General features: G+C 37.7%; 1 protein-coding gene across 3 annotated transcripts in view; it reads left to right on the top strand.

Annotated features, from left to right (window-relative positions):
- The window catches only part of NEK11 (NIMA related kinase 11), a 278031-nt gene that overhangs the window by 64141 nt on the left and 190845 nt on the right, over positions 1–23045 (top strand). For all 3 annotated transcript variants that reach the window (XM_049629822.1, XM_049629821.1, XM_049629823.1), the window contains 2 exons: positions 19788–19852; positions 21059–21185. In XM_049629822.1, the coding sequence (XP_049485779.1) occupies positions 19788–19852; positions 21059–21185 (192 nt within the window). The remainder of the gene's footprint in view (positions 1–19787; positions 19853–21058; positions 21186–23045) is intronic.

The following is a 23045-nucleotide window of genomic DNA, read 5'->3' as shown; positions in this document are numbered from 1 at the left end:
TTAGAACATTTATGAAAATTCTTGCCCACATATAACAATTCTCTAACACTATTATGAATTTCCTCTTGAAAATTCCTCACATTTCTGGGAGTTTTGGGTGGAAAAGTGAGGCAGTTATCACTATCTTGATCCAATCTCTAGACTAGTTTTTTGTAGGTATTTCTGAGTATAATTGACATGCAGTGTTACATTAGCTCCAGATGTACAATATAGTGATTCCACAAGTATATGCATTATACTATATTCACCATAAGCAACCTCTAGAATAGTTTTTAAATGGAGAAATGCTATATGTTATTCCTGATCACAAATCTATAATCTACATTTCAAAATATTTAATTTGTATAGGTCTAAATATGTCTCCTATAGAAAATAAACTATCTCGTGGACAACCTAGAAGAAATGGATAAATTCCTAGAAACCTGTAACCTACCAAAACTGAAGCAGGAAGAAATAGAAAATTTGAACAGACCAATTACCTGCAATGAAATTGAATCAGTAGTAAAAAAAAAAAAAAAAAAAACACACTCCAAACAAATAAAATTCCATGACCAAATAGCTTCACAGTGAATTTTACCAAACATTTAAAGAAGAGTTAATACCTATTCTTCTCAAACTTTTCCAAGAAATAGAAGAGGAAGGAAAATTTCCAAATTCATTCTATTAGACCAGCATTACTCTGATACCGAAACCAGATAAAGACACAACAACAAAAAAAAGAGAACTACAGGCCACTATTTCTCATGAACATAGATGCAAAAAACCTCAGCAAAATGTTATCAGACTGAATCCAACAATACATTAAAAAAATTATTCATCATGATCAAGTGGGATTTATTCTTGGGTTACAAAGGTGATTCAATATTTGCAAATTAATCAATGTGATACATCACATCAGTAAGAGAAAGGATAGAAACTATATGATCATTTCAGTAGATGCAAAAAAAGCATTTGACAAAGCACAATATCCATTGCTAAAAATCCTTAACAAAGTAGGCTTAGAGGGAACATACCTCAACCTTATATGAAAAACACAGCTAACATCATACTCCGTGGGGAAGAACTGAGTGCCTCATAAGATCAGGAACAAGACAAAGATGTCCACTCTTACCACTTTCATTCAACATAGTACTGGCAGTCTTAGCCACAGCCATCAGACAAAAAAAAGAAAAAAGAAAAAAGAAATGACATCCATGTTGTTAAGGAAGAAATAAAACTTTCACTATTTGCAAGTAACATGATACTATATTTAGAATACCAAAAGATTCTACTAGAAACTGCTAAAACTGATAAATTCAATAAAGTCATAGGATACAAAGTCAATGTACAGATCTGTTACATTTCTATATACCAATAATGAAGCAGCAGAGAGATTAAGAAAACAATCCCAATTACAATTGTGCCAAAAATAATAAAATAACTAAGGATAAACCTAACCAAAGAGATGAGTACAGGTAGGTACTCTGAAAACTATAAAAACATTGATGGGAGAAATTGAAGATGATACAAAGAAATGGAAAGACATTCCATTTCCATGGTTTGGAAAAACAAGATATTATTAAAAGGTGTGTACTATGCTTCCAAAACTCAATCAGGAGGAAATAGAAAGCTTGAACAGACCCATAACCAGCGAAGAAATTGAATCAGTCATCAAAAATCTCCCAACAAATAAGAGTCCAGGACCAGATGGCTTCCCAGGGGAGTTCTACCAGACTTTTAAAGCAGAGATAATACCTATCCTTCTCAAGCTATTCCAAAAAATAGAAAGGGAAGGAAAACTTCCAGACTCATTCTATGAAGCCAGCATTACTTTGATTCCTAAACCAGACAGAGACCCAGTAAAAAAAGAGAACTACAGGCAATATCCCTGATGAATATGGATGCAAAAGTTCTCAATAAGATACTAGCAAATCGAATTCAACAGCATATAAAAAGAATTATTCACCATGATCAAGTGGGATTCATTCCTGGGATGCAGGGCTGGTTCAACATTCGCAAATCAATCAACGTCATACATCACATTAACAAAAAAAAAGATAAGAACCATATGATCCTGTCAATCGATGCAGAAAAGGCCTTTGACAAAACTCAGCAACCTTTCTTAATAAAAACCCTCGAGAAAGTCAGGATAGAAGGAACATACTTACACATCATAAAAGCCATTTATGAAAAGCCCACAGCTAACATCCTCAATGGGGAAAAACTGAGAGCCTTTTCCAAGATCAGGAACACGACAGGGATGTCCACTCTCACCGCTGTTGTTTAACATAGTGTTGGAAGTTCTAGCATCAGCAATCAGACAACAAAAGGAAATCAAAGGCATCAAAATTGGCAAAGATGAAGTTAAGCTTTCACTTTTTGCAGACGACATGATATTATACATGGAAAATATGATAGACTCCACCAAAAGAACTGATACATGAATTCAGCAAAGTTGCAGGATACAAAATCAATGTACAGAAATCATTTGCATTCTTATACACTAATAATGAAGCAACAGAAAGACAAATAAAGAAACTGATCCCATTCACAATTGCACCAAGAAGCATAAAATACCTAGAATAAATCTAACCAAAGATGTAAAAGATCTGTATGCTGAAATGTATAGAAAGCTTATGAAGGAAATTGAAGAAGATATAAAGAAATGGAAAAACATTCCGTGCTCATGGATTAGAAGAATAAATATTGTCAAAATGTCAATACTACCCAAAACTATCTACACATTCAATGCAATCCCAATCAAAATTGCACCAGCATTCTTCTCGAAACTAGAACAAGCAATCCTAAAATTCATATGGAACCACAAAAGGCTGGCCCCGAATAGCCAAAGTAATTTTGAAGAAGAAGACCAAAGCAGGAGGCATCACAATTCTAGACTTTAGCCTCTACTGCAAAGCTGTCATCATCAAGACAGCATGGTATTGGCACAAAAACAGACACATAGACCAATGGAATAGAATAGAAACCCCAGAACTAGACCCACAAACGTATGGCCAACTCATCTTTGACAAAGCAGGAAAGAACATCCAATGAAAAAAAGACAGTCTCTTTAACAAATGGTGCTGGGAGAACTGGACAGCAACATGCAGAAGATTGAAACTAGACCACTTTCTCACACCATTCACAAAAATAAACTCAAAATGGATAAAGGACCTGAATGTGAGACAGGAAACCATCAAAACCCTAGAGGAGAAAGCAGGAAAAGACCTCTCTGACCTCAGTCGTAGCAATTTCTTACTTGACACATCCCCAAAGGCAAGGGAATTAAAAGCAGAAATGAACTACTGGGACCTTATGAAGATAAAAAGCTTCTGCACAGCAAAGGAAACAACCAACAAAACTAAAAGGCAACCAACGGAATGGGAAAAGATATTTGCAAATGACATATCGGACAAAGGGCTAGTATCCAAAATCTATAAAGAGCTCACCAAGCTCCACACCCGAAAAACAAATAACCCAGTGAAGAAATGGGCAGAAAACATGAATAGACACTTCTCTAAAGAAGACAGCCGGATGGCCAACAGGCACATGAAAAGATGCTCAACGTCGCTCCTTATCAGGGAAATACAAATCAAAACCACACTCAGCTATCACCTCACGCCAGTCAGAGTGGCCAAAATGAAGAAATCAGGAGACTATAGATGCTGGAGAGGATGTGGAGAAACAGGAACCCTCTTGCACTGTTGGTGGGAATGCAAATTGGTGCAGCTGCTCTGGAAAGCAGTGTGGAGGTTCCTCAGAAGATTAAAAATAGACCTACCCTATGACCCAGCAATAGCACTGCTAGGAATTTACCCAAGGGATACAGGAGTACTGATGCATAGGGGCACTTGTACCCCAATGTTTATAGCAGCACTCTCAACAATAGCCAAATGATGGAAAGAGCCTAAATGTCCATCAACTGATGAATGGATAAAGAAATTGTGGTTTATATACACAATGGAATACTACGTGGCAATGAGAAAGAATGAAATACGGCCTTTTGTAGCAACGTGGATGGAACTGGAGAGTGTGATGCTAAGTGAAATAAGCCATACAGAGAAAGACAGATACCATATGGTTTCACTCTTATGTGGATCCTGAGAAACGTAACAGAAACCCATGGGGGAGGGGAAGGAAAAAAAAAAAAAAAAAAAGAGGTTAGAGTGGGAGAGAGCCAAAGCATAAGAGACTGTTAAAAACTGAGAACAAACTGAGGGTTGATGGGGGTGGGAGGGAGGGGAGGGTGGGTGATGGGTATTGAGGAGGGCACCTTTTGGGATGAGCACTGGGTGTTGTATGGAAACCAATTTGACAATAAATTTCATATATTGAAAAAAATAAAAAAAATAAAAATAAATAAAAGATAAAAGGTGTGTACTGTCCAAAGCAGTCTACAATTTTTTTTTTAACATTTATTTATTTTTGAGACAGAGAGAGAGCATTAACAGGGGAGGGTCAGAGAAAGAGGGAGACACAGAATCTGAAACAGGCTCCAGGCTCTGAGCTGTCAGCACAGAGCCTGACACGGGGCTCGAACCCACGGACCGCGAGATCATGACCTGAGCTGAAGTCGGACGCTTAACAGACTGAGCCACCCAGGCGCCCCAGCAGTCTACAAATTTAATGCAGTCCCTATCAAACTACAAACAGCATTTTTCACAGAACTACAACAAACAGTCCTAAAATTTGTATGGAACCACAGAAGACCCCAAATAGCCAAAGCAATCTTGAAAAAGAAAAAAAAAAAGCTGGAGATATTCCAGACTTCAAGTTATATTACAAAGCTGTAGTAATCAAAACAACATGGTACTGGCACATAACATACATAGACACATAGATCAATAGAATAGAACAGAAATCCCAGAAATGAACCCACAATTATATGGTCAATTAATCTTTGACAAAGAAGGAAAGAATATGTAAGGGGAAAAAGACAGTGTCTTCATTTTTTTAACTTGTTTTACTTTTTATTTTTTTAAATTTACATCCAAATTAGTTAGCATATAGTGCAACAGTGATTTCAGGAGTAGATTCCTTAGTGCCCCTTACCCATTTAGCCCATCCCCCCTCCCAAAATCCCTCCAGTAACCCTCAGTTTGTTCTCCATATTTATGAGTCTCTTCTGTTTTGTATCCCTCCCTGTTTTTATATTATTTTTGTTTCCCTTCCCTTGTGTTCATCTGTTTTGTCTCTTAAAGGCCTCATATGAGTGGAGTCATATGATTTTTGTCTTTCTCTGACTAATTTCACTTAGCATAATACCCTCCAGTTCCATGCACATAGTTGCAATTGGCAAGATTTCATTCTTTTTGATTGCCGAGTCATACTCCATTGTATATATACACCACATCTTCTTTATCCATTCATCCATGGATGGACATTTGGGCTCTTTCCATACTTTGGCTATTGTTAGTGCTGCTATAAACATGGGGGTGCATGTGTCCCTTCGAAACAGCACACCAGTATCCCGTGAATAAATGCCTAGTAGTTCAATTGCTGGGTTGTAGGGTAGTTAATTCTATGTTTAGCTTTTTGAGGAACCTCCATACTGTTTTCCAGAGTGGCTGCACCAGCTTGCATTTCCACCAACAATGCAAAAGAGATCCTCTTTCTCCGCATCCTCGCCAGTATCTGTTGTTGCCTGAGTTGTTAATGTTAGCCATTGTGACAGGTGTAAGGTGGTATCTCCGTGTGGTTTTGATTTGTATTTCCCTGATGATGAGTGATCTTGAGCATTTTCTCATGTGTCGGTTGGCCATCTGGATGTCTTCTTTGGAGAAGTGTCTATTCATGAAAGACAGTGTCTTCAAATGGTATTGGAAAAGTTGGACAGTGACATGTAAAAGAATGAAGTTGGACCACTTTCTTACACAATACACAAAAATAAACTCAACATGGATTAAGGATCTAATCGTGATACCTGAAACCATAAAAATCCTAGAAGAAAGCACAGGCAGTAATTTCTCTGGCATCAGCTGTAACAACATATTTCCAGATATGTCTCCTGAGGCAAGGGAAACAAAAGCAAAAATAAACTATTGGGACTACATCAAAATAAAAAGCTTCTGCACAGCAAAGGAAACAACCAACAAAACTAAAAGACAACCTATGGAATGGGAGAACATATTTGCCTATGACATATCTGATAAAGGTTAGTATCCAAAATATATAAAGAACTTCTACAACTCAACACCCCAAAACCAATAATTAAAAAATGGGCAGCAGACATGAACAGACATTTCTCCAAAGATATACAGATGACCAACAGACACATGAAAAGATGCTCAACATCACTCATCATCAGGGAAATGAAAATCAAAACCAGTATGAGATTTCGCCTCAGAAGTGGCTAAAATCAAAAACTTAAGAAACGGGAAGTGTTCGCAAGGATGTGGAGAAAAAGGAACCCTTGTGCACTGTTGGTGAGAATGCAAACTGGTGCAGCTACTGTGGAAAACAATATGGAGGTTCCTCAAAAAATTAAATATAGAACTACCCTATGATCCAGTAATCGCACTACTGGGTATTTACCCAAAGAATAAAAAAAAATGCTAATTTAAAGGGATACATGCATCCCTATGTTTATTTCAGCATTATTTACAATAGCCAAATTATGGAAGCAACCTAAGTGTTGTTTAGATACATAAATGGATAAAGAAGATGTGGTGTGACACACACCATCCATTTATGTATCTAAACAACACTTAGGTTGCAACAGTTAGGTTGTGTGTGTATATATATATATGTGTGTATATATATGTATGTATATATATGTACATATATATACATATATATACATACATATACACGTGTATATGTATATATACATATATACATATATACATACATATACACGTGTTTATGTGTATATATATACACATATATATGTATATGTATATATATATATATATATATAAAGGAACACTATTCTGCCGTACAAAAGAATGAAATCTTGCCATTTGTATCAACATGGATGGATCTAGACAGTATAATGCTAATGAAATAAGCCAGTGAGAGAAAGACAGGTCTCATATGATCTCACTCATATGTGGAATTTAAGAAACTAAACAAATGAGCGAAGGCAAAAAACAAACAAACAAACAAACAGAAAGAAAAAAGAACAAGAGAGAGAAACCACGAAACATAGTCTTAACTATAGAGAACAGATTGTTACCAGAGGGGAGATGGTGGCGGGATGGGTGAAATAGGTGATGGAGATTAAGAGTACACTTATCTTGATGAACACTGGGTAACACATGGAATTGTTGAATCACTATATTATACACCTGAAATGAATATACCCTGTATGTTAACTATACTGGAATTAAAATTTTTTGAAATAATTAAAAAGTAAACAAACTATCTTAATTCTCTGTTCTTAAAGAGATTTCAATCCAGAAGAATGATTCTTTTTTTTTCCCCAAAAGAATGATTCTATTAGCACCTAGCATAGACACTTTGAAATAGTGATGTAAAAAGCTAAGGGTATTCACAGTTTACCAAAAGCTACCTTGAGAATATGACACTGAAAGTCTCCCTGCTGAAGGAGGTCTTACTGTCTGAATAAAAACCTCCAATTTCAGTGGCTTACAACAATCTCTGACTCATGTTGCATGTTGGCAGCCACATAGGAGGTGCACGTCAGCTCTACCTGCCCTCCCGTTCCAGTATCAAGGCTGAAGCAGCAGCTCCCCTGTGAGACAAGCTTTTCTCACAGCAAAGGGAAAGCCAGAGACTCAGCAGAAACACACAATGGCTCTTAAAGGTTTTTGTTTTGTTTTGTTTTGTTTTTAATGTTTACTTATTTTTGAGAAAGAGGGAGAGAGAGAGAGAGAGACAACGAGTGGGGGAGGGTCAGAGAGAGAGGGAGATAGACCAGGCTCCATGCTGACAGCACAGAGCCTGACGCAGGGCTCGGACTCAGGAATTGCAAGATCATGACCTGAGCCAGAGTCCAACACTTAACTGACTGAGCCACCCAGTCGCCTTGGCAGTTAAAGGTTCTCCTCAGACTTGACAGTCACCCCTATTGATAAAGCAAGTCTCATGATCAAATCCAATGTCAGAAGAGTGGTGGAGTCTATTCCTCCCAAAGGGGACTCAGGGCAAGCCACAAGAGGTGTGACTGTTTGGGAGCAAGAGTACAGCCTACCACAATGCTTCATTGTGCTTCTTTCAAATCATAGCCAATAAAAATAGGTCTACAAAACATTGTTCCAACCTTTTCCTCATATGGTATATAGTATATATTAAAATGTATTTTGAAAATGACATAGATTGCTTATGAATGAGTTAGGAAGATTACCTTGGAAAAAACACATGTGAGGAAGTTAGGTTTGGCTCCTTTGTTGAAAATGCCTTCCATATTATTTTGGTGCAGGTGATGGTTAATTTTATGTGTCAACTTGAGTGGGCCATGCATGGGTATCCAGATTAAATATTGTTTCTGGGTGTGTCTGTGAGGGTGTTTCTGATGGGATTAGTATTTCAATCAGTGAACTCAGTAGACTGCCCTTGCCAATGTGGTTGGCCACCATCCAATCCCTTGGGGGCCTAAATAGAACAAAAGGCAGAGGAAGGAGGAATTTGCCCCCTTTTCCTGTGTCCTCAGACTGAGACTTAGAGAGTCAATTCCCTATGGTTCTCAGGTCTTTAGACTCAGACTGAGTTATACTACCAGCCTTCCTGGGTTTTCAGCTTGCAGATCGTGGAATTACTCAGCGTCCATAATTGTGTGAGCCAATTTCTCATTATAAATCTCCATATCTATCTATATCTGTATCTTTCATCTATATCTTTATTGGTTCTGTTCCTCTGGAGAACCCTGACTAATACAGTACATCAGCAGAGGAGATAAAGAAGACCCAGGAAAAACTAAGAAAAGTGAGGTTAACAGAAGAAATGAAGATTTTGTTTACTCCTTTGGAGCTGTCCTGTACTTATTTTAATTTGGTTTATTTATAAATTTGTAATATGCTAAATCTATAGCATATGGCATGAACACTCATAAATAATGATGCTAAGAGCTGAGAATATTCACAGTTCACTAAAAGCTATCTTGAGAATGTAGCACTAAAACTTATTCTTCCCAGTGGGCCCGCACCTCTGCCTCACAAAGGGATGGAAGTTTTTTAAAGGTGTGTGTGTTCTGAGGCTGCTTGCCAACTATCTCAAGTTTCCATAGGCTAGTCCAGTATTTGAGGGGCTTTGGAACTTTGAATCATCCTCTCTCTGAAAGTGTAGTCCTGTGGCCTTTCTTCTCTTTGGTCCAATTAATTGGCTAATGTTTGAAACATCATCTTCTCTGGATGCCACAGCAGAATTGGGCATAAGAGAGCTTCATGGGGGCAGAGACTGTGTCTTGCTCATCTTTTTTTTCCCCCCAGTGCTAACACGGAAACCACTAAACAAAACAAACAAACCAAAGAAAACCCCAAACTCATTCCTCTTGAAGAGGGAGGAGTCCAGTTATCCTAGAATTTTTAGGATGAAGGACAGAGTAGCCTCTCTGCAGAGAGCCTCTTTGGTGGTGATCTTGAGACCTTGATGATTTTGGTGCTTTCACAGTGGAGGAGAGAGTGGAGTGGGGCGGGGGTGGAAGGGGGCACTTTCCCTAAGGTGACTGCCTCATCACCTGGCAGCCCACACAGTTTCCCTGCCAGCTTGGTGTGAGGTATTGTGTTGGAATGGCTAAATATTCCCTGAGAGGTGGCACCAGGAATTCATTTTTTTTTAAATTTTTTTTAACGTTTATTTATTTTTGAGACAGAGAGAGACAGAGCATGAACGGGGGAGGGTCAGAGAGAGAGGGAGACACAGAATCAGAAGCAGGCTCCAGGCTCTGAGCCGTCAGCCCAGAGCCCGACGCAGGGCTCGAACTCACGGACTGCGAGATCGTGACCTGGGCTGAAGTTGGACGTCTAACTGACTGAGCCACCCAGGCACCCCAGAAATTCATTTTTAATGTAGTGAGGCTCCCAAGAAGAATCTGGAAATCCAGGTTGGTAAATATGATGGGGGATGGTGGTATGCTACCCCAAGTTTGAAGATGAAAAAGCAGTAGGAAGCTGTGGTGTTTGTGTTGTGATTCCTACTTTCTCCTGGTTCCTACTTCTTGAGGATGTCCTGAAGTCACTTTATTCAAGGAGACCCCCATCCCCATCCCAGTGCCAGGTGTATGCAGCTTCTGCTGTGTTGGCAGTAGCCAGGTTTGAAGGAGGCCTAACTCCACCCCTCGCTTACAACACAGAGGAATCGTCCTGGTCTTGAGGGCCTACATTACCAGTGAGAAAGCCAGGCAGGTGCCTCAGAGTCTAGGATAGATGCCACATGGCAGAGACCAGTGGTGGGGGCCTCCTGAGCCATGCATCACCAAGGAGTCACTGTTTGTGCCAGTACCTTTGTCAGGAAGAGTTTGTGATTTACCCTGAGATCCTACCTGATGGAGAGGGAGCTGAGGTTTCAGAAACTATGAAGATAAGATTTTAAGTGGAGATGAAGGTTAAATTGTGCCTACCTTCTCCACAGTCCTATCCTGGGTTGAGAGCCTGAGAAACACCTACTGCATCTACCTTCACAGACTGTTCTTCATTCTCCTGTGGTCCTGGAGGCAGAAAATGACCTGATGGAGGAGACAGAGGCAGGAGCTCTGCCATGTATCTGAGCACAATTGTCATCTAATTTTGCCCAGTCACTTATCTCTCTTGAGGATCATGAAACTTAGAAATGAGAGGGACCCACCACTCTTAGAGACATGGTATGGGACATATGATGTAATAGATGAAGGGCTACTCTGAACTTTTTAGAAGAAAGGTTTTATATAAATTGCCTTTATTGCCAGTTACCTTGCTATTTCTTGGATTTGATTTTTATATGCTTCAAAGGAAAGGATATTAACCAAGTATATGACAAGGCTTTCTTGCTGGAACTATTTTTGCTTACTGTAACCAGAAAGCCAGTAAATTATATTTTATCCAAATTTACCAAATAGTTTGATATCTTGTCTGTTATATACAATTTATTATTTCATTGCAATGGTGCCAGCCAATTACTTCTCATAACATTTCTAACATATTGTTTGCCTTCTTCTTAAAATACTTAGTGCTGATCTACATACATCTATATTTATATATGTGAGGGCTATTGATGCATTGCTGTCTGAAACTCATCTTCTCCTTTCTAGGTGTCATTGGGTAAGTTTCTCTTGAACATATTACTTATTCCAAATTTATAGTACTGGTCTCCTGGTCATCCCCAAAGCTCGCTATTCCAAATTCTAAACCCTTGGACTCTCAGACTCCCTGGTACTTGTAGCTGGAAGAGACCCAGTACTTTCTCCTCAGATCTCAAATCAACAGCATCAGGGACCAAGTGAATCAACTTAAGATGTTTTTAAGTGCAAGTAACAGAAGCAGCTTAAACAAGAAAGAAAATTCATTAACTCGCCTAACAACAAGTGTCCAAGGGGGGTGGTTGATGTTAGTGGTGCAGCTATACTTCAAGTTCTTTCTATCTCTTTACTTCCATTGTCAGCATGGTTGGCTTTTGTAATCAAAATTGTCTTCTTGTAGTTGACCCGATGGTTGAAGCACCGCCATGTGTCATGCCCCCCCCCCCCCCCAAACAACTATTACCAAAAGCCAGAAAAGGCAAAAGGGCCATATGTCACCATCTTTTCTCATCTTTTCTAAGAGTGGGGAAATATTAACTATAAGCTTCCACTAGACTTCCTTATGTTTCATTGGTGTTAGAAATAATTTCCAAAACTTAGAAAAGGTGGACGAGATCACTGGGTATTCTTTCAGTGCAGTGCTGGACTTAATTTCCTATCACCTGGGCTATTTTATAACTCTGTAGAGGCAGAGGTTAACTTGAATATTTTTGTCTAGAAGAGATGCAAATAATTTTTGTTCACTGGAATAGATAACTCTGGAGATGTGGTTTACAGCCCTGTTGGCCACTAACCAGTTGTGTTCCTAACCCAGCTATCTAGCTTGTCAAAGACTCTTTGACTCCATTTTAACATTTTACCAGTTTCTTCATTGATTAATGAGTTGAACAAAATCCTTGACATGTATTCATGTCATGTTTTCACGATATTCATGATTTTACCTTTTTGAAAATTATACTTTAACATTGGCCAGACTTTGGTTACATCACATACCTAAACCAGGCACCCTGTAGGGAAAAGAGATTACCTCAATGTATTTCCCATAATCTGTTCCACATTTACTCTCTTCCCTCCTCATTGCTCTTATCTACCAGGACTGAGGATGCCCAGCCTCCCCAGAGCTCATGGGGTTCTGATATCAAGGGAAAAGAGCAGGAAAATGGTCATTGGGTAGGTACTCAACAGTTCCTGCCATACCAAGAGAACCCCAGAAGTGGGCATAGAAGAGGCCAAATTTTACTTAACCCTCTTTTGTTAAATATAATTGTTTTCCCTTTAATTTTTAAATAGTAAACATACTTACACAGAGACCAGCTTTAGAGGTTATAGGAATATAAGAAGGCAAAGAATATTGATTAAAGGCAAAGTTCCTATTTTTTAAATTAATGAATAAGCCCCACTAAATGGTATTCATCTTTGCGCCAAGGATAGTGCTTTTAAAATCAATATACATTTATTGAGTATTTACCATGAGTAAAAAAGACCTATAGTACTTTGTAGAATCAAACAGACTTGTTCGTACTCATAGGCTATATGACCTTGGGCAAATTATTTAGCCTCTCTAAGCTGTGATTTTCTCATCTCCAGACTATAGCATAGTGCTTTAGGTGATAGCACCTGGGGCTATCCACCCTAAGATGAAGTGGCCCAGATCTGTGTTGTCCACTTTTATTCTTCCTTTTATTCTCCACTCTTGAAAGATTGCTTATTCCTTTCTAATACTCCAAAGCCTTCAAAACAATAAAGATTATTTAAATTAGAGGAAACCCCTTTCATTATTCTCGATTCTTTATGTACAATTCTAACTGCATTCTCTGTTTGAGCATGTGACCATTTGTCTCCATGATAAAAAGTAGATGAACTTCATGAGTGGCTTTTCTTTGGCTCTGCTCCTCAGTCATGCTTTACAGCTTTGCTCTGGATGGCTGAGGTCTGACCACTGTAGCAAGATAACACTGCTACACCTGTATTATCACTAATTATAGTGGTAAAAAGTTAATTATTTTTATAACTAATATTTCTAGCATTAACTGATAATAGTACAATTTTGTCAGCATGTTCATAAGAGTAATCATTTGTTGGGAGAGAAGTTTCCTTCTGAATGTGAATGTATTGGTAACTATAATTATAAATCATTTTTTATAAAGTGATGATGACTGGGTTCCCTTCTGCCATCTCTTATAGTTATTTGTGCATCTCTCCAACCTGATTGTAAGCATTATGGGGTGCATGGCCTTGTCTTATGTATCTTTATATTTTTCACATTAATGTAATACAGCACATAGCATGTAGTTGGCACTCGTTAATTGTTTTTTTGGATTAATGAATGAGCCCCACAAGATGGTATTCATTTTTGTGCCAAGGTTTAGTGTTTCTAAAATTAGCATACACTTATTGAGCCTCTTACCACGAGTAAAGAACAGTGTGGAAGAGGAAACGATGACACAGACCTGGCCTGAGCTTTTGCTATGGCTGCTGGAGGCATTGGTATGTCCAGATCTTCTAGTCTATCATAGGCCATATATAGGATTTTACATTGTATTCTGGAAGCAGTGCAGGGCCATGGAAAGTTTTTAAGTTAGGGGTTCAAGAACATATTTTAATTTTATAAAGCCATATCCCTGTTCCAAGCCTAAGTCTCAGAAATACTGGTCCCAAATAGGGGTTTCCTTTATAGGTCTGGTGATTAGATACATCATAACAATTGATGCATATTATAATCATGAGTTGATAAAAACATCCTTTGTTTATGAAGTTGGGGAATTATATAGTCTAACTTGGAAAGATATTAATTAAAAATAGTTTGAAAAGTTCAGACATATGTAAACCCAAGGATTCAATCAAGTTCAACCTACCAATTTAATTAGAGTTTATAGTATTACAGGGGATAATATAGTCAGGTAAGATATGGACCTTGTAGAGCTTATAATTTAGCAAGAATGATTGGTCAATTTTAGAATATGGTGTCAAAAGAAGAACAAAAGTGGGAGAGTATGTCTAACTTGCTGATGGTGGTAGGAGGTTAAGAATTAGCAGAAAGTGATACAGGTGGATCCTTTTCTAAGCTTGGGCCTCTAAGAAACACCGCCTGAGGCAAGGATTGAAATGCTGATATCTGCCTTAGGTGGTACAGACCCAGGATGGTGAGAGTAGGAACAAATTGAACCAAGGTGAAGATGTGAAGCAGAGAGGTGTGTGTTATGGCACTAGCCATCACTTCACAAAGACTTGGGGAAAGATAACAGGTTGCTTGGCAGGGATTTTTATATGACTTATAGACACATGGGTAACATACCTTGGGTGGGAAAAGAGAAATGGATTGCCTAGCTACTTTCTCCTCTTGTCTCTCACTGGTCCACTCCAAAGGAATTAACACCCTTGCATTTTTTGGTTGTGTCATCTAGTTCCTTACATTGCCAATTGGAATGCTTGATTCCATATCCTGCAGTGTGGTGTTTCATCCTAGTCCAGATGCAGCAGGAGCCAGAAGGCCTGGCATCCCCAGGGAAGTGACTAATTAGCCTCCAGTTCCAGCATCTTTGGAAGGAAGGGGGGAGTCAGGGGACTCCAAGGAGGTACATGAGGTTTGTATCTAATATAGTCCTGAAGAAACAGACAGGATTCTGAGAGGCAGAGATGAAAGAGGAAGGCATTTTAATATGAGCTGTGACATAGAGGAAGAAACATTGTGCTGCATTTAAGATAAAGCAAGTGCCTTATTGGCTTCAACAGAGATGTGACAATTTCTTAGCCTGAATTTTCTTGGCTTGTAATTATTCTTGAGGGTTTTTTTTCCCTTTTAAAAGGTACTTCAAATATGTAACTAAATGTTTATTTCTTCATTAAATTTTTCTGTATGAATAAATTACCAATTGGAAAAAAATCCTTTATCAGGCCTTTTGTTACAGATGTATAAATAGGTGAAAGAGGATGCTGGAAGTGGAAGACTCCAAATGTGAAGCTGTCTTTGATTTGGCCAACAGTAGGGGTCACAGAGGGTCTTGAGCAGGGAATGGGGTATAAAGAGTGAGGAGGAAGGACGATGTGGCTTCAACTATTCCCTGTAGTTCATCATTCATTTCTGCTTGATAGCCTCGCACAGACTTTCCTTTTTGATATATTGGTGGTAACAATAACAGTAGAAATATGAGCAGTAATGGTAACAACCGCCACAACCATGGCTCATTCCATTGCTTCATTCACATCTCTGTCCCATGTCACTTTCTCTAAGGCCTTCCCTGACCACCTGATCTAAACTAGCACCTCTTTACCCTGGTTAATCTCTAGCTCCTTGCTCTGCTTTATTGTTTTAATAGCATTAAGCTAGCTGACACTACACACACACACACACACACACACACACACACACACACTCATTTAGTTGTTTTCTATTTACCTGACCAGAAAACTTCATAAACACAGAGAATTTGTCTGTCTTGATCAGTCATTGCCAGTGCCTGGCACTGTTCTAAGCATCTGATGGGGTTCTAATGTAACTTCACTGAGACCAGAGAATGTGTGGACTATATGGTGCTGATTCTTGTAATCTGTTGAGGCTTGCTTTATGGATTAGTTCATTGTCAGTTTTTGAAAATATTCCATGTATTCCTGAAAGAACATGCATTTTTAAGTTTTTTGATAAAATATCCAGTTTATGTATATTAGCTCAAGCTAATTGTGTTTTTCAAATCTGATTGTTTTGTTAAAGTCTATACCCTTATTAATTTTTTTTCTACTGAATCTATTAATTACTGAGGGAAATATGTTAAATTTCCCCTTGTGATTGTGGATTTGTCAATTTCTCCTTAAAGTTCTATTAATATTTACTTTTCATAGTGTATTTAAGCTTCTGTCATAAGTTGCACACAAGTACAGAATTTAAAAATTTTCCCAATAAATTATTGTTTTATTCATTATGTACTGATACTCTTTATCCTTAATTTACCTAATACTTCTTTTTACCAGCTTTCTTTTGCCTGGAATATCTTTTCTATCCTCTTGCTTTCAACCTCTGTCCTTATGTTTTTTAAAAAAGGATGTTCTTCGGGGCACCTGGGTGGCTCAGTTGGTTAAGTGTCTATTGATTTCAGCTTAGGTCATGATCTTGCAGTTGATGGGTTCGAGTCCCACATCAGGCTGTGCTCTGATAGTGCAGAACTGCTTGGGATTCTCTCTCCGTCTCTCTCTGCTTGTGCTCTCTCTCTCTCAAAATAAAATAAATAAACTTAAAAATGTTTTTAAAAAGTATGTTCTTCATATCAGTTTTTATTTTTTAATTATTATTATTATTTTTTTTATTAAATATAATTTATTGTCAAATTGGTTTCCTTACAACACCCAGTGCTCATCCCGACAGGTGCCCTCCTCAATGCCCATCACCCACTTTCCCCTCCTCCCCACCCCCCATCAACCCTCAGTTCTCAGTATTTAAGAGTGTCTTATGGTTTGCCTCCCTCCCTCTCTGTAACTTTTCCCCCCTTCCTCTCCCCCATGGTCTTCTGTTAAGTTCTTCATATCAGTTTTTAAAAACTAGTTTAGTCCTGTTTCTCTGTGTTTTTTTTTTTAATTTTTTTTATTTTTTAATATATGAAATTTACTGTCAAATTGGTTTCCATACAACACCCAGTGCTCATCCCAAAAGGTGCCCTCCTCAATACCCATCACCCACCCTGCCCTCCCTCCCACCCCCCATCAACCCTCAGTTTGTTCTCAGTTTTTAACAGTCTCTTATGCTTTGGCTCTCTCCCACTCTAACCTCTTTTTTTTTTTTTTTTTCTTCCCCTCCCCCATGGGTTTCTGTTACGTTTCTCAGGATCCACATAAGAGTGAAACCATATGGTATCTGTCTTTCTCTGTATGGCTTATTTCACTTAGCATAACACTCTCCAGTTCCATCCATGTTGCTACAAAAGGCCATATTTCATTTTTTCTCATTGCCACATAGTATTCCATTGTGTATATAAACCACAATTTCTTTATCCATTCATCAGTTGATGGACATTTAGGCTCTTTCCATAATTTGGCTATTGTTGAGAGTGCTGCTATATTGTTTCTCTGTGTTTTAATTCATGATTTGAATCCTTTGTGATTAACAATATAGGGAATGTATTTCTACCGTTGTATTTTGTTACATACCTTTTTCTCCTCTCCCTACTTTCTTTTGCTGGTTTTTGAGTGAATGGTGGACAATATGTATGAAATAGTGTAGAGATGTTGGGTGGTATTATCTTCTTCTGGAGAGGATCTAATGTTTTTCTGGGTGGTAGTTATAGTAGGGGCAGATCACCTTGAACTAATCGGGTACTGAGTTGGTTTAAGGCTGGTTTGAGACTTTGTGAAGGCTGGTTTTGTTCCAGTATCTAAGAAGTAGTCCTTCAAGGTTTCCAAGACCCAGCCTCATCTTTGTGAATATACTTAAAGCTCTACTTAGTTTTTAACCTCTTAGCAGCCACCTTCTCCTTACTGTCTTCCCCTAACAATTTAGGGTTCAGTAAGTGCCTCAAGGGTAAAAGCCTTGCAGAATGTCACTCACTTCTCTTTTGTTCCCTTTTTTACTGGAAAATTTCCCCCTCAAGTCCTAGCTGCCTTGGTAGATTTGAACTGTAATTTTTGTCTTCTAAGCCAAGGGAAGGTGCTGCAAGCTCTAGCCTAGAGCATTCTGCTTGTGTCAACTGCCCTGAGAGGAACACACAATCTCAAGTGTTGGGCTCACCTCACAGCATTTCCGTTTTCTCCAGGGTCTGGCTCCTCAGGTGCTGACTGTCTAAGTTTGCCTTAGCTGATCTCCAATGTCTTCAAAGACCTGTTGTTGTTTTTAAATTTTACTCAGATTTTACATTGTTTAAATTTTTCAGTGTTCTCTGTACAGCTATGGAAAGTGGGAGACTTAGTGTTAAAGTTACTCCATCATAGCTGAAGCTGAGGTTTTATTTTTGAGTTTTTAATTTCAATCACATTTTTTCCCCTAGAAATTGTATCTGGTTGTTTTTCTTTTTTTCTTTTTCTTTTTTAAAATGTTTATTTATTTATTTTGAGGGAGAGAGAGAGAGAGAGAGAGAGAGAGAGAGAGAGAGAGGGAGCATGAGTGGGGAGGGGCAGAGGGATACAGAGAGAGAGAATCCCAAGCAGGATCTGCACACAGAGCCAAACATGGAGTTCAAACTCAGAAACCGTGAGAACATGTCCCGAACCAAAACCAAGAGTTGGACTCTTAACTGACTTAGCCACCCAGGCGCCCCTCTATCTGGTTGTTTTTCAAATCAGCATCATCTTTTTCTGGATAGTATCCCGTTTCTATTTTATGTTTTCCATTCCTTTCTTTATGATTTTAATCTCTTAAAATAAACTTATTTCAGAGTTTGAATCCTTCTGGCTTATCTGAAAATCTCAGGGGTATAATTTTAGTGTGTGTTATCTGCTGACTCTTAGTTTGCATTTGCTTCTGGTAGATGCCCCAAGAGGGTATAAGCAGCTGAGAACCAATTTTTATGTTAATTTCTTGGCTTGGGATTTCTGAAGCCATACAGCTATTGCATATTTGAATCCCAAATGTGAGTGAGCAGAGAGGTATGGTTACAGAAAAAAAAGAGAGAGATTTTTTTCTTTTTTTTTTTTTTACCACTCAGAGTTCAGACCTGTACAGATAAACTTTTTTGTCATTTTGTTTACTTGTGAGTCAGTGTTCTTGGGTCATCCTTTCAGTTAAGGTACAAACCACTAATGGGTCTCCACATTACATGGACTCAAGGTCTTGGCTCTTATTTCTATGAGGCCATTAAAACTGGCCCATTGGTTGCTGACCTTAGCACACCCCCTGGGGCAGCTGAGAAATCAGTACCTACTGCCCACTCGGATTTTCAGTATTCTTTTTGTATAAAGCCTCAGGAATTTGTTTCATTTTCTTGTAGGCTCGGCTGTGCATATGTGAAGATATTTGTACACTTTATGACTCGTTCTTAGGTGTTTCTTAGGTAAATGTTTTCAAGTTGTCTAGTTCTTCATAATTCCGGAAACAAAAGTCTTAACTGACATAATTTATATTGCTAGCTTATACAGTCAGACTTAATAAATGTTATCTATTATTAAATATCACCATCAGCATTATTATTTCCACAAACACATAAAACCTGAACATTTTGATTTAATACATATAATAGTTTATATATATATAATATTTCTAGAATATGAAACTATTATATGTTCTACAAAAATATGTTATATGTAAGTATAACATATAGTATGTAATAGATTATCTATAGTAGATTGCAAAACTTTATGATAACTAGTCTGTCCACTAAGTGTATGGCTAGTACATACAGTACTATGTATATCAGCTACAGAAACACAATAAAATTTGAAACACAGTGAACTATTGAAAGAGTTTAAACCACATCACTCTTCTCCCAACTACAAGTTCTGCTCACTTAAAAAATGTTTTTTAAACTCTTATTTCCTTAGGAGAACTAGAAAATGCTGAGGATTTGTAGCTTTTAAGCATTGAAAGACATATCTTTGGGAATATGTATTTATGTGTGAATCACTTCACATATACCTATATATATTACTTATGTTAGAAATAAAAGATTTTATATTTTACATAAAATTCGATATCTTGGTTTTTTTTGCCTTTTTGTAGGAGGATACTTCATCGAGACTTGAAATCAAAGAATATATTTCTGAAAAATAATCTGCTTAAAATTGGTAAGATTTTTTAAAATATGTATTCCAGAAACATGGGAGAGTATATTCTAGATGTTATCAATAAATGTATCACATTGAAGTATATCGTATCTAGAAGTGTTAGAGTAATTTCTGGCTTATTTTTAACTTCTCAAACTTTTGTTTTTTCTTGGTTGAGGCCAAAAGTCCCAATTATTTTGTTTCCAAGTATCTGATGTAAATTGAAGTGTAAGACATTTGCTATGTACTTGATAATTGAACTAATAATTTTTGAGTTTCTTACTCCATGCCAGGCACTTTGCAAGTAGTTGACTTGTTTTACTAGTTTGATTAATTAGTACAGGTTTTCCACTTATTTTATCACAAGCAACTGGCAGTTATCACAGATAATTAAAATGTTGATATAATAGATTTGTTAATTTTTAGTTCTTCAGAACCATGCTTCCATTCATAATGGTTACTGGATTGTTTAATATTCCTGTCAGATGTTCTTAGAAAGGGAAAGCATAAAAGCATGTAACTAGTTAGGTGAGTAAAGAGAAGCTAATAGATTCAAACTTTTATAGTCGTGTTCTTCAAAAGTCTCAGGTCTTTTATATGAAATTTTTTCTTTATTGTAAATGAAGAACAAACACTCCCCCCTCAGGTGCAATTGCAGAGCATTATATTCAGCCCTTCCAGAATAATTTTGTTTGTTTGTTATTTCAGACCTGAAATAGCTTTTTGTTTCAAGTTGCTGGTTCTCCATAATTCCAGAAATAAAAAGTTTTAGCTTTTCTGGCTCAAAGTCTTATTTCTCCTATAAGGCCTATGTTTTGTGTTTATGTGTTTTTTTTTTAATGTTTATTTCTTTTTGAGAGACAGAGAGGGACAGAACGTGAGCAGGAGAGGGGCAGAGAGAGGGAGACACAGAATCCGAAGCAGGCTCCAGGCTCCCAGCTGTCAGCACAGAGTCCGACATGGGTCTGGAACTCACAAACCGTGAGATCATGATCTGAGCCAAAGTCAGACACTTAACTGACTGAGCCACCCAGGCACCCCTAAGGCTATGTTTTTTAAAACTATTCACCAGCATTGTGTGATTTAAAAGATATTATTTTTCTTCTCTTTTCCTTTAAAATGGTATGAGTCATTGCATATTTAAAATTGTCAAATTAGACAGTTGTTAATTTCCAGGCTGGTTTTCATTGTTTTAAAGTATTTGTAAAAATTAATTTTTATTTCAAGGGGATTTTGGAGTTTCTCGACTCCTAATGGGATCCTGTGATCTAGCCACCACTTTAACTGGAACTCCTCATTACATGAGTCCAGAGGCTCTGAAACACCAAGGTTACAACACAAAGTCGGACATCTGGTGAGTGGGCAGTGGGCTAGTCCTGATGACGTATACATCTGCTGCACTGAGAGAACAATGCATTTTGGTTTTAGGCTCATTTACTTGCTACATCCACTCACTTTATTTTTGAAGTATGAGTCATTCTTTGACCAGAGTAAAGGAGAGTTTTTTTGGATTTCGAACTTGCTATTTTCATTATATTAATTTTAGAAATTCTCTTTATTTACAGGTTAATTGGTTAGTTTGGATTTTTTTCTTCTTGAACCACAAGGGAAAGTTCTTAATGTATCATAAACATTAAATGTTGATAGATTTCTGCTAGCCTATTATATAAAGTAGTTATAATCCTAAACACTGTGCTTTATTTTATTTAAGATTAGCTTCCACTTCTGTGGAGAATGTACAGCTTTATTTTTTTTCTTCTTGTTGCATATAAGAATTTTTACTGAAGATACTAGCTTTTAAGAATAAATGTAAATTAAAAAATGTCTGGGTTTTCAATGATAGATGCATCTGAGATTTCTCCATTTATATGTGCTCTTGTACCAAAGGAATCTCTCATTCTTTGTCATGGAACCAGTCAAATCTCAGTACAGAAGCCTCGTGGAAAATTGTATTCTATTGTTAGCAATAGATCCTATTTAGGGAAAATCTCTTCTCTTTGAAGAGGAATCATATAATTTTCAGCTTGTTAAGGGTTGAAAGGACAATCTAGTTGAGAGCCTGTTAATTAAGTAAATAATTATTGTATGCAAATCAACTTAAGTACTTCTGAGCTTTCAAAGATGAGCAGTGTGAAAGATTATGTCTACTTCATTCTTCTAAAGAAGATAAAGTAGAAAGTTACCTTTCCTGCAGCAAGGGAAAAGTAAGCACAACAGTGGATATGACTTTGGATTTTCACAAGGGTCATTACTCGTGTTCTTGTTCTGGTGCCTCCCAAGTGGGAGAGAACACTGTCAACATTAGGTCTGGCTATGGCAGATAGCCATCCATCCTGTCCCTTCAGTTCATTCTTGTGATTATTCATTTCTACATTCTTCAGTGGTTTTTATTTTTTCATTGTTAGCCCGTTTCTACCCTGATGGTCTTTTCCAATTTACCTACCATCTTTCCTCTATCATAACCTTCCCCTAATACTCTCCTCCCAAAACAAACACAAAATAAACAAAAACCACAAAGGTATGTTCCAGGGAATGAGTTTCTTTAGATTTTGCTTTATCGAGCATCTACTACTAGATGCCCCTTAGGAAGTCTTCTTGCTCTTTTTTGAGTAGCTTTCTTCAGTTCGAGAAGATCAATCTTGGGCTTTGGATTGGATTTGGGTTGCATATTTACAACTCTCTTTGCACTTAATTTTGTTTATTATTTGGACATTTAAAAATAGGTTCAAATCTATAATTTCTTCATAATTAAAATTACATGGTACGTCAGGAAGATGTTACATCCTCTCATTTGAATTAAGAATAAATTAATTTATGAAGCCCATTGCTAAGCCTTTGGAATTACATGTAGCAAGAAGGCTGGCTCTTTTGGTCAGGTATCTACATTTGCTTGCCGAATCAGATGTATGTCTCCTCAGAAACTTGGGCAACAGGACCCACAGATGGAAGAGTAAAAAGCACACAGTTCTTTTGGTCTTCATTGGGTCTATTGTAGTTCTTTTTTTACAATCTGCTCTTAGGGGCATCTGGGTGGCTCAGTCAGTTAAGCATCTGACTCTTGATTTCAGCTAAGGTCATGATCTCATGGTTCATGAGTTTGAGCCCCACATCCAGCTCTGTGCTGACAGCAGGGACCCTGCTTGGGATTCTCTCTCTCTCTCTGCCTTTCCCCCACTCACACTGTGTTTCTCAAAGTAAATAAACATTAAAAAAA

Source organism: Panthera uncia, chromosome C2, assembly GCF_023721935.1.
Source record: "Panthera uncia isolate 11264 chromosome C2, Puncia_PCG_1.0, whole genome shotgun sequence".
NCBI lineage: Eukaryota > Metazoa > Chordata > Mammalia > Carnivora > Felidae > Panthera > Panthera uncia.
The sequence above is the reverse complement of the archived record's forward strand: the minus strand, read 5'-3'. Positions and strand labels throughout refer to the sequence as shown.